Raw genomic sequence first — 12065 nt, 5'->3', positions numbered from 1 at the left:
GGGGTGCTCTGAGTGTCCTGGGGGACACGTACGTGCCTGTCTCGGCCCTCAATGACGAGCCTGCTGGCCTCCATGAGTACTCTGTGGACAGTTCCCGCCCATCCTCTGGGAAGGAGGGGAGACATCCCATGGCCCACGTGAGTCAGGCCTCTGTGTGTCCTAATGCAGCGAATGCTCTCTCTTACCAGGAGGAGGAGGAACAGGAGGAGGAGGACGATGATGAAGATGACGATGACACCGATGACCTAGATGATCTCGACACGGACCAGCTGCTGGAGGCGGAGCTGGAGGAAGATGACAACAACGAGAACGCAGGGGAGGACGGGGACAATGACTTTTCTCCCTCTGACGAGGAGCTAGCAAACCTCCTAGAGGAGGGAGAGGACGGGGAGGACGAAGACTCCGATGCAGATGAGGAAGTGGAACTGATCCTGGGGGACAGTAAGTCCAGGACCGACCACGGGCTGAGCCTCGGCACCCAGGGGGAGGTGCCTTCCCTGTGCCCCCCGAGTCCACTGTGGAAGCCACACCACGGGTCTGTGACCTTTAACTGGCCTCTTGAGGGAAAGCAGTTCCCCGTCTCCATGCCCTGCTCTCTCCTCGGGCTGCGCAACCAAACAGCTGTGACCACTTAGCTCTAAGGCAGAGGCTGGCAGGCATTTGTTACAAAGGCCCTGAGCCCCGTTTTACACTTTGTGGCCCATATGGCCTCTGCTGCAGCTTCTCAACTCCTATTCCCCCGTGAAGGCTGTTTGGAGGGCGAGTCTGCCAATGAAGGCAGAGTGTAGTTCTTCCCGAGGGCAGGGCTGGCTCCTCTGTACGCACACCTTCCTGAAGTTGTCAAGAAACCAAAGCCCTCCTGTGAAGGAGCCCTTTCTTGTCTGCTTTGGTCTTGAAGGCCAAGGGGCAAATGTTCCTATTGCTGCTTTTGTTTTGTCCCTTCCTAATCGCCCCCACCCCAACCCCCACCACCTCCCTTAATCTAAGTGAGAAAAAAGCTCCAGCTCTCAGCTGTACTCTTGAGTGTTTCCAGAGGACACGTTTGGCAGCGTCTCCATGACGTGTCACTGTTGACAGACCCGGCTCGCTGTGGCCCTGGTTCTGCCTAGTGCTGCCCGGGCTGGCTGGGGGCGCCCCGTGCCGTTCAGCCATTTTCGTGCAGCTAACGCAGCACCGTGCTCGTACCCGTGGTATCACGCCTCCTAACACAGTAGCCACTCGCCACACACGGCCATTAAAATTCTCATGCATACAATTTAAAATTTCAGTTCCTCGTTTTCATGTTCACATTTCAAGTGCTCAGTAGCCTCACACGGCTGCCACACCGAAGAGCACAAACACAGAGCGTGTCCGTCCTTCTGGAAAGCGTACTGTGCTGGCACAGGCCCAGCAGGGGCCGGACGTCTTCAGAGGTTTGGTTTCCTGTGGTCACGGGGTTGTGGTGACAGGAGGAGAGAGTGCAAGGTGAATACGGGGACAGGTGTCTCTCACGCATGCCTCTGGTCCCCAAGACGGAGGGCGGCTGGCGGGGGAGGCCGCTTCCTCGCCGGAGGCCTCTGCGGGCTGCGCGGCAGTGCCTCCTGTCCGCCCGTCTGCTGTTCGTCGCCTTCCATTTTTTCCGTACGGGGTTGAGGCGATTCAGTGGAGGAAGACTGGCCTTGTCCCTAGCCATGGCCAGTCAGGTAAGAGGGACTAAGAGGGGCATAGGACACAGGCCAGCACTGAGGATACAAGGGCAAGCTCCACTGAACCCTTCTGTCATGTGAACGGTGGCGCTCGGGCACGAGTCCCATTTCCCTTCAGTTACAGGTAACCGTGCAGGCGACAGAGCAGCTGGGGGTGGAGCCCCCACAGGACAGCACCAGCCTCCCCGTCTCACCTGGGTTACGAAGCCACTGAATTTGTATCAAACTTCTGCCTCCTTTAGCCTTTGCTGTTTCGGAAGTCTTGTCTTTAGCTCAAGACAGTCGGGAAACCTTCATTCTATCAGTAGCGACTGTTACTTTAACCTGGCGGGAAGGCTTGAGATGTAGAAACGCCGTAATACGTTTGACACCTTGAGGACATTTGAGCCTGGGCTCTAGCACTGAGGTGGTGACCAAGAGGTGGCACCCGCAGCGCGTGCGCCATGGCTCTTCCCGCTTTAGAGGCCCACGGTGACTCCCAGCAGAGCAGAGGGCGTGCCCCTGTACCCCTCACTGGTCCTCCAGAGCATTAGTGCTCGGTCGCTGCGGGCTTGTGGGGCCTTTAGGAGATGATGAAAGCCACCAGGGCTAGAGAAAACCACGGCCATGTGCTCCTACCTCCCTCACATAGGCCCTGGATCCCAGGCCCAGGGCTTGATTCCCAGTGCAGAGCGCCTGGACTCTGGTCAGTCCTGCCCCCCAAAGCCTGTGTGTTACAGAGCAAACATCGGGTCCTCACACCCGCTGAAGGGGTTGGAGAGGCCGAGGGAAGGAGAGAAAAGCGTCCTGACACCAGAACTAGTGTTCCCGCCCCGAAGGGTCTTGCAGAGCCTGCATGTGACACTCGCGTGCTTAAGGCAGGTGGCGTGATGCTCACCCGGCTGCCTTACAGCCCCGGGCGCAAGGCCGGGTTGTTGGGACGCAGTGGCTATCCAGCTGATGGTCACTCGGGTCTCGGTAGGTCAGCTCGGCCCCGGCGGCTCCCAGTGGGGCCACCCGGGAGCTCTGCCACTGGCCGTGCACGCGCGCTGGGCTCTGGACGTGCTGATGAGGCTGTTGGCTCGGCTGGGTAGGCTCCTCACCAAGGGCAGGCCACGTCGTGCCCTTTCCACCCAGGAACACCGATTTTTCAGCCATGTCTTCGGCTTATTTTCAGGGCTTTCTTGAACCATGGCCATGCTTTTCTTGGTTTTCCTTTCTCCGCTTCAGTTTTCTTCCTCAAGGAGATTGTAGTGAACGAGGGGCGGGAGCGGGTGGGAACACGCTTTGTTCTCCTCGGCGTCCCTGGCTGGTGCTCTCTGTCTGGGGAGACTGACGAGGGCTCCTGTGGGACCCGGGGGGGGGGGGGGCACCTGCAGGGCCACAGGTCAGGGTCTGCTCTCCTCCCGGGGCCCTCTATAAAGTCAGCTTCCTGAGCTGGGAGTCACCAGCACCGGTACTGAGACCTTTACTCAGAAAATACGAGAGTCCTCAGGAGTCAGGGACCAGGTTTCTCTCCGGTCTTGGTCAGCCAGATATGGTGCCTCTGCCGCCACTGCCCCCACCCCTCAGAGACTGTCCCCTGCAGGTTACATTCAGAAAGTTTGGGGACTGAACCCCTGGCTGACAGTCTCTGCCTTTACGAGCTCTTTTGAAGAGAGTGGCTAAGGTGTTAGAGAATCTCACCCTTGCTTGGGCTCAGGCAGGCCTGTGCTCACCCGAGACTCCGGAGGTCCAAGGGCTATGGGGGCGGACCCGCTGCCCCCTGTAGCCGTGCCCCTCGCAGCCATTCAGGGCACCAAGAATAGAAGCTTGGGGGAGGGGATGTGCGCCTGTGGGTCCCTTTAGGGCCTCCAAGGCGGGAGGGACCTCTAGGAGTCAGAGGACACCACATCCAGGCCCTTTCAAAGGTGAGAGCAGGAAGTCCCAGGGGTGACTTCTGTCGCCAAGAAGTAGATTCTCCAGAGCCAGCTCCAGGGGGTTAATTGATGTGTTTTCCTGTTTCTGAAAGGTAACAAGCCTCGCTGAGACACAGGTGCGCGCGCAGGTGTGTCCCCCCGAAAGCTCCCTCGGCCCAGGGCCTAATCGGCCTCTCCCTTTGCTTACCTTTCAGCCGACAGCTCTGACAACTCCGACCTGGAAGACGACATCATCTTGTCTCTGAACGAGTGAGGAGCCGTCGTCGGCCCGGGAAGGTCCTTGGCAGGCGAGAAATGGGGTCAGACGAATCCAGAGCACCTGCCCGCCCTTCGGCGCGGGGCTGCGTCTTTAAGGACCTGCAGGGCCTGCACGCGGAGAACGATGGCCTGGAGTCACCCTGGGACCTGAGGACGCCTCAAAAGTAACCGCCACAAAAGGCAGCAGGGCTTGGGCCCTAGTCTGCTCCCCCTTCCTAGGATGGACATACCTTTCCTCAAGGGAGAAAGAAACAAAACGTCTCTGGGGTTATTTCACAATATATTTTCTTTGTATAATGTTCTTTACTTAAAGAACAAGAAATAGTTTTTTAGAAAACTTAAAAAGAAAAAAAAAGCCAGGCATTTATAACGGAGGGTATGAACTTATATCCACCAGGCCCTTGTCCCACTCATTTTCTATGGAAGAAAATGACGTCTAAAGAACAATATAGAGGCATTTTTACATACGTATTTAATGAAAAGGAAAATCGTGGTTTCTTAAATTGATAAGGATTAAGAATATTTTATTATAAATATAATATATGATTTTTTAAACTTGTTTTGTTGCCTCACATGCTGTCGGGTTCATGTTCCCCTCTGGGCCGCAGGTGGGGCAAGGCACTGCTTGGGGGCTGAGACGCCGGGCAGTGGGGGCGCGGGTGTCGGTTTGTGGGGTTGAGGGAACTTGGGATATGAGTTCACCCCCTCTAGTTTTTTTGTCCTTCAGTTTTTCAAGAATCTTTTTTTTCTTCCCTTTCTCCCCAGTGTGGAAATTACAAATCAAAGGCCTTTTTCTTTAATGTAAAGTGTATTTATTTTAAAAAACACAAAATAAACTACAAGTCTGTCTTTGTTTATGACCTTTCCCTGTCCTCCCTTTCCTTGCAGCTCTAGCCAGGCAGGAAAGACGCCTTCCGAGAGGCAGTCCGGGACGGTGGTAAGACCTTCTGCCCAAAAAAGCACTCTGGGGAGAAAAGTAGCTCAGTCCCTGACAAAGCACCTCGCAGGGGGCCGAGGGAAGCGCCCAGGGCCCTGCCCACTGTGGACACATCCCCGTCCCTGGGCTCTGAATCAGGCAGGCGGCTCTGGAGCACACAGTGGCGGAGCTGTCACATTAGTGGTCCTGGGGCATTCTGGAGGGATGAGCTGGCAAAGCTAAGGCGTGGGAGCATTTGGGCTAAGCGGTAGTTGGCTGACCGGTACAGTCCCCGAGAGGCAGTGTTCCAGCGGCCGTGAGCACTTCTGTAGCTGGGGCAGTTTAGGGGCAGCTGAGGGGCAACTGGGGCTCGGTCAGGCTGGCTTTGCAGGTGCTCCAAAGGCCCTTACAGTTGACCTGGGGTTAAACTGCTGCCCGTAGGGGACAGTACCAGGCGCTGCACCTCGCCCTCACCGTGCCCACTTTCCTCCCACCGTGAATAGGGGACTCTTATCCCTTCCTTCCTTCAAGTTTGCCCAAGTAGCAGTCCTTGGTTGCTATCACGTAGGCATGTAGCTCAGGGAAGAGGCGACAAATTTGGTTGCGAAGTAAACAGGCAAGACAAGACAGCTGAAACTCACCAGAGGCTGGTAAAGCCCTGCGGGGCTTCGGAGCGCCACACAGTCCCCCACACAGACGCAGGCCTGTGTCGCCCAGGCGCCTCGTGGTCCTCTACAGAGCAGAGGTCTCAGCTTAAATAGGCTGCTAACACCTAACCAGTAGACTAGTTTCTGGTGCTGAATGGATTAGAAGAAAATGGATTAAAGGAAACAGCAAAAACACTACATTCTCGTTGTTAACCAAGACACTGTCTCCCTGAGCTCTGCCCACGGCTCGGGGGAGCGCCCACAGGTCTCTCGGGCAGAGGGGAGACCTCCAAGAGCAAAGCAGAGTCCAGGTTGACCTGACAACGTGCCCTTGGGGACGCGCCGAGAGGCTGAGGCAGCTCAGCGCTGCCCTCCTCCCGGGCTCCGGTCTGAGTCGCCTGGGAGAAAACACGGAGAGCGGCGGCAAACCGTCACAGGCGGATTTTGCCTTGTGGTGATTTTGCATTTAAGTGACACCCTAGGCAGGACCCGGACCCCACGGAGGGTGCTGGACGCCTGCCATGACAGTGTCTTCTCCAGGCCCCGGCCACCCAAGGGTGCCCCGTTAGTGCTGGCCGAGGCCTTTCTGAAAGGTCACAGAACCTGTTGTCTTAAGAGTCAAAGGAAGGAAGTGGTTGAGAAGAGGGTCTGAGGTAGAGGAAGGCCACACAAGAGGCTGTGGCTCTCCACCAAAGCAAGTTTTTACGGCGACCAGAAAAACCCTGTCCCTGAAGAAGGGTGGACAAAGCGGGGTTTGAAAAGTGTCCTCAGGTTTTCTAGGCTTGTGTCAAGGAAGGCGGGGGGGGGGGGGTAGAGGGGGAGTGGCGTAGTGTTCTGGGTCCTGAGCACCCACTCGGAAGGCACCCTGCAAGGCAGCTCTGGCCTGTGACCCAGCATTTGCCCGAGACGTGCGGGAAACCCTGCAGTGAGTCTTGAAGGCAGCCCTCCGTCCCCTGCCCTGAACGAGAGCAGGCCCACTCCTGCCCTGGAATGGTGTGGCCGGGGCCCGCTGGGCCCACGGACGCGCGGGCCACGGCTCAAGTGCAGACAGGCAAACACTGAACACGTCTTTCCTTGTGTTGATGTTCCGTTAAGGACCTGCTGCTGCTCTTGTGAGCACCACTGAGGCCCAGAGAGCAGGGCTTCCCCGGGCACCTTCCCCGTTTGCTTTAAATCTGTTCAGGTCTCAAAAAGATACCTTTCACTGTCTGGGAGAGACAGCCTCGGGCTCCACCTCCCAGCTGTCTCCCAAAGCCACCTGTCACCTGCACGGAGGTGCGCTGGCTGGGGTGGGGCGCCACACCTGGGGAGCTTGGCGTGGCCAACAGAGGTGGAGGCAGGAGTTCCCGGTCACGTGGGGGCTCGCTCCTCTCCCGGGAGCTGCTGTTCTCCCGCAGCCCTGACAAGGACCTTTCTGGAACATCCAAACCAGCGCCCACACGTTCGATGGCGTCTGTCCCATGTTGACGATTGCTGTGACCCTGGCCTCGTTTGCTCGTGCTGGCGTTACTAACTGAATCAGACACGGGATGACACTTCAACGCTCCTTCAAGCCGCCTTTCCCTCCCAGCTCAGGGATGCCCCAAGTGGCTCCGCTGGGCTTGAATGGCTGTGCGCTCCAGCACTGCACAGCACCCCTGAGACGGCGCTCCCCTCCCCGCGGAAGCATGCTGTCCCGGGGTGCAGCCTCTGTGGTGCCCGGTGCCCGGGAGGGAGGCCTCGGCACGCTCGCCATGCAGCGCCTCCCTTACCTGCTGCGCCTCCGCAGCATCCAAGTGTTCAGACCAGAGATTCCGTGGCCCCCACAAAGCTCCAGGGACTCCCCACAGACCTCCACACTGACCACAGTGGTTTGAACAACCAAAGGAAGGGCCAGAATCCACAAGGTCAAGAATAAGCAAGGAAAGCTGCCTCCCACCCTCCAGGCCAGCATTTGGCCTCAAGTGTCCCTGGGTGGCCACACTAAGGCAAGAAGGGAGGCTGAACAAGGGGGGGGGGCCTGTGGCACCAAGACCCCTGGGCACCAATCCTGCACCGCCCCTCTCTACAAGAGCGCACGGCTGCCAAGACCACCTGCTAGCAAAAGGCCTTGAGACTGGGCACCCCGTCCAACGGCCACACCTCACATGGACGGACACACGTCGTTTGGGGCAAAACCACCCAAACCAAAGCCTCCTGCAGCCGCTGGCTGCTGACGGACGCGCAGCCCCTTCCTTTGCACAAGCCCACCTGCGCTCAGCCAAGACCCCGCCCCAGTGCGACCCCAGCCCTGCCTCAGCGCCAACAGCGGGGGGCCCGGGAGCCGCCACCGCAGCAGGCCGCCGGGGCTAGAAAGGACGCAGGGCATTTTGTGCATGCAGTGGGGAAGGTCTTCCATCTTTGAGGAAAAACTCGATTAAACCAGGGTTAAAAATCCATCCTCTGACGAAAGGCTTTACTGACAACTTTCCATACAGTTAGTCAAAAAATAAAAAAATACAGAGCACAGCAGACAGTATCTCGTACACTAGAAATCAACATGACAGGAGTCCCTTCTCATCACTGTAAAAAAATCCCCCAAACCGAAGAACTTAGTTATGGCGGGGGACCCGAGTCCTGCCCCCACCTAGTGAACCGAAACAACCCAGCAGAAACTTCTAACCGAGGGGGTGGGCTAGAGGCGGGGGACCAGCTCTCAGAGGAACTGCTCCCGTGACGCGCGTGGGCTAGGCGGCGTCCCGCACTATGACGATCACCATGTGCTCCTCCTCCAGCTCGCCCAGCGCCCGCAGGGCCGCCTGCAGGTACCGCTGGGAGAAGTCGCAGGGCGGGAAGGCGTAGAGCATGCCCGTGCCGTCCCTGCCCTTGGGCCCCCCCACCGGCAGGCTGATCACGCCCGCCGCCTGCTTCTGTTTCAAGTAGGAGACCAGGTTCCTGAGAAGCCGCCGCTGCAGGCCCGGCTCCACCGCGGCCGCGCCCTCGGGGCCCGGCGCCCCCGCCGCGGCCTGGGTGGCCAGCAGCACCGCGTAGCCGTTGGGGCTGCCCTGCTTGATGCGCCGCGTGACCTCGTCGAGCTTGGGCTGGTCCAGCCGGAGGCGCTGGGCGATCTTGAGCTGCGTCAGCTTGCTCCCGGAGCTGTGGTCCTTGAGGAGCCCGCTGATCACCCCCTGGTCCCCCTCGAGGATGTGCATAGATGTCGGGAAGCAGCTGTTCTTGAGCACGAGGAGCCCGTGCCAGCCCAGCTGCAGCGTCTGGGCGTACTCGGAGAGAGTCCGCAGCTTCTTGGGCTCGTGCTTTGGCTCTTCGGGAGGCTTCGGCTCGGCCTCCGCGGTCCGGTGGTTGCGCTCGCTCTCGCGGGCCTTCTTCCCGTGGGAAGGGTCCGGCGCCTCGTGGTGGTGGTGGCCGCGCTCCTCGGGCCCGTGCCTGCTGTTGCCCAGGCAGTTGCTGCTCGCCTCCTTGGTCCCGTCGCTGGAGTGGTTCTCCTTCCGGCCGCGCTCGGGGGTGCGCTCGGGGGCGCGGTCGCCCTGCGGCCCGCCGCCCTTGGTCCTGCCCCGCTCCTCGTAAGGGGAGTGCGCCGTCCTCCCGCGGTCGCTGGACAGGCTCCTGCGCTTCCGCCGCTCCTCCCAGGGCTTGGGCAGGCCCCGCTCTCCCTCCGCCCCCCAGCGCTCCCCGCTCCGGCTGCGCACCGCGCGGCTGTAGCCCTCCAGGCTGTTCCGGCGGTCGGAGCCTTTCCCGGGGCTGGCCCAGTCCGCCTCCAGGAAGGCCCGGTCCCGGTCAGAGTAGAGGAGGTGCGGGGGCGTCCTGTCGCGCACGCGCAGGTCGGCGTCCAGGGTCCGGTGCCGGGTGTAGCCGTCCGCGAGCAGCTCGTAGTGCACAGGGAGCGGGGAGGGCTGGTACTGCTGCGGGTACCGGGTCTCCTCGGCTTTGGCAAAATCCACACGCAGCCTGCGGTCCGGGCCGCCCAGCGGGAAGCCCCTCATTTTAGCGCAGGCAGCCTGGGCCGCGTCCAGACTCTCGTACTGGATGTAGGCGAAGCTGTCCCCTTTGACGTGGTCGATAGTCCGAATGCTCCCGAAGCGGTCGAACTCGCGGGCCAGGGCCGCCAGCGAGGTGTTCGGCCCCAGGCCCCCCACCCAGAGGCGGGTGGTGGGGTTGGCCTTGCCGTAGCCGATCTTGATGGGGTTGCGGCCGATGACGCGGCCCGACATGGCCACCTTCGCCCTGTGGGCCATGTCGAGGTTCTGGAACTTGAGGAAGGCGTACGCCCCGCCCTGGCCGCGGGCAGGCCGCTTGATGACCACCTCCTCGATGATGCCGTACTTCTCGAAGGCCCGCCGCAGCTCCACCTCCGACACGCTGTGGTCCAGGTTCCCGATGAAGAGGTTGCGCGTGGCCCGCTGGTCGTCCTCGGGCATCAGGTCCTCCTCGCACACAGCCGTGTAGCCGTAGGGGCGGCCCCGGTCGTCGTACAGCCCGTAGTAGTCCAGGGCCCGCTCCCGGGACAGTCCCACGGCGGCGGCCGCGGCGGCATCCAGGGCGAAGGCTGCGGCGGCGTGGCGGGCGCGAGGCTCCCGCAGGGGCGGGGCGGCGACAGGGGACAGCGAGCGCTGCTTGTACTGGTAGCCTCCGTGCAGCGGCAGGTAGCTGAGCGGGTCAGTGGGCGCGGGCGGCCCGGGGGGCGGCGTGGAGGCGGCGGCGCTGCTGCTGCTGCTCCTCCGGCTGCTCCCGCCGCCGCCGCCGCGCAGATACACGGGCTCCACCTTGAGCGGACGATCATAGAGCAGCAGCTGGCGGGCCAGGGCGTGCTGGCGGGCCTCGCGCGCGTCCTGCGGGTGCCGGAAGTTCACGTAGGCCACGCGGCCCAACTCCGGCGTGTGCGACAGGCGCAGGCTGATCTCGCCGAAGCGCTTGAACTGGTGGAAGAGCCGGTCTTCGAGGTGCTCGGCGGGCAGCGCGGGGCTCAGGCTGCTGATGAGCAGCGTCTTGTATTCGGGCGCGGCCGCCGACGAGCCGGGACCCGCAGGGTCGGCCCCGGGCGGTGGTGGTGGCGGCGGCAGTGGAGACGAACGAGGCGAAGCGCCTGAAGCGCCCGGGTCCCCGGAGGCCTTGCTGCCGCGTCCCCCGCCCCCGGCGCCCGAGCCTGAGGAGCGGCCGCTGCTCGCACGGTGATTGGCGTCCCCGGCGCCACGACCGTCACGATGCCCGCCCCCGCCGCCTCCACTACCGCGCGGTTTGTCGCGGGTCCGCGTTGGAACGGGGTGCTTGGCGCCGCCCGAGGCCTTGTGCGCTGCCCGCCGCCCGCCCGCCTCCGCCTCTCGTTCGCGCTCCCGCGGCCGCTTGGCTGACGATGACGAGCCGCGCCCGATCGGGCTCGAGTCCCGCTCGCTCTGCCTCTTCATGGCGCTGGCGCGGCGGGCGGGCGGGCGGCCCGCAGGTCCCTCAGAGCGGCAGCGGCGACAGTCGGGGAGGCAGCGCCCCCGGCGCCGCCATCTTGGACAAAAGGACTCGGCGCGGCGGCGGGGTGGGACGGGAGCGGCGCCCAGGGGCTGGGCGTCGCGTTATTAGGCTGCGTTGGCCGTACCATGTGACCCCGCGGTGGGCGGGACGAGCGCTGCGTCGGTGTTGCGTCATTGGACTGCGCCGCCCCGTGCCACGTGACCGCACGGCTGGCGGGCGAGCGCGGCCAGACAGCGAGCTTTGGCGACACCATGTGGCCGACGCGGCCGCGGCTCGGGGCTGCGTTGAAATCAGCCCTCCCGAGGCCGGGCTGCCTTCGCCCCGCTCCTGGCGCCACCCTCTGCGCGCATTGCCCCAGCGGCCCTTTCGTGGAATCCCGCCCCCGCCCCCAGCCTCCTCCGTGGCATCGCCTGACGGGTCCACGACCGCCAGGACTGGAGCCCGCCCAGGACCCGTGGCCCACAACCCGGGCTCCCTCTACGTGCGCGTTCACCTGCAGCGCCTCCCCTCCGTGCCCACCCACCCGGAGGTCGTGAGGACCGTGGCCATTAGTTTACGGGGTGGGAACGGGCTCCTTGGCGCCAGAGCGCGGGGGCCAAACCCACTGGTTAACCACGAATCGCCGCGCTTACCTGTCGCTGGCCAGGGCCCTTCTGTCCCCCTCCAGGGACCGAACCTCCTCTCCCAGGGGGCGTGCGGCGAGCCAGGAGAGGTGCTGGAGGCGCAGCGGAGCCTGCCCCAACTTCAGCCACGGAAACCGGGGTGGGGAAGAGCGCAGGCCGGCTCTCTCCTCCTCCCACAACCATAAAGCAGCTCCTTCAGCCGCTAAAACGGGCGCAAGGCGGGTGGGCTTAGAAGAAACACCTGTAGCATTGCTGGACCTCGTGAAGTCCGCGTCCGGAGGCATTAACCCTTTCATAGGTAACCGTGGAGGTCGGCCCTACACAGCCGGGCCGTTTCCCCTGTCCCGTGTGGCCTGGTGGGCGTGGAAGCCCTGGCCACGGACCTAGGCCGGCAGGCCGACACGCCACTCCACCTTCCGAGGCTTCTGGCTCCAGCAGTGGGTTTCCCCAGCATCTTTCAGGGGCTCAGGACACTCGGCCCACCCCATGTCCCCAGTCAGGGACAGTCAGGGACCTCCTGGCCTGAGAAGTGGCTCAGCCTTCTTGCTTTCCTTTCAGACACGGTGCTGCCAAGCACCAGGGGACTGACAGCAGGTTGCAAA

General features: G+C 62.1%; 2 protein-coding genes across 2 annotated transcripts in view; one reads left to right on the top strand and one right to left on the bottom strand.

The window, feature by feature from the left end:
• The window catches only part of DCAF1 (DDB1 and CUL4 associated factor 1), a 60707-nt gene extending 56006 nt beyond the window's left edge, over positions 1-4701 (top strand). Inside the window, exons 23-24 of the mRNA XM_090284835.1 lie at positions 189-441; positions 3778-4701. Of these exons, the coding sequence (XP_090140961.1) occupies positions 189-441; positions 3778-3836 (312 nt within the window). The 3' untranslated portion in view covers positions 3837-4701. The remainder of the gene's footprint in view (positions 1-188; positions 442-3777) is intronic.
• Positions 4702-8101: 3400 nt separating this feature from the next.
• Positions 8102-10928, bottom strand: RBM15B (RNA binding motif protein 15B). Its single transcript, XM_090284834.1, has one exon. The coding sequence runs from the start codon at positions 10780-10782 to the stop codon at positions 8110-8112; it is 2673 nt and encodes an 890-aa protein (XP_090140960.1). The 5' UTR covers positions 10783-10928; the 3' UTR covers positions 8102-8109.
• Between the last annotated feature and the right edge of the window lie 1137 nt (positions 10929-12065).

The sequence above is a fragment of the Furipterus horrens genome, unplaced genomic scaffold, assembly GCF_987537825.1.
Source record: "Furipterus horrens unplaced genomic scaffold, mFurHor1.1.pri manual_scaffold_7, whole genome shotgun sequence".
NCBI classification, from domain to species: Eukaryota; Metazoa; Chordata; class Mammalia; order Chiroptera; family Furipteridae; genus Furipterus; species Furipterus horrens.
This window is presented reverse-complemented; position numbering and strand designations above follow the sequence as displayed.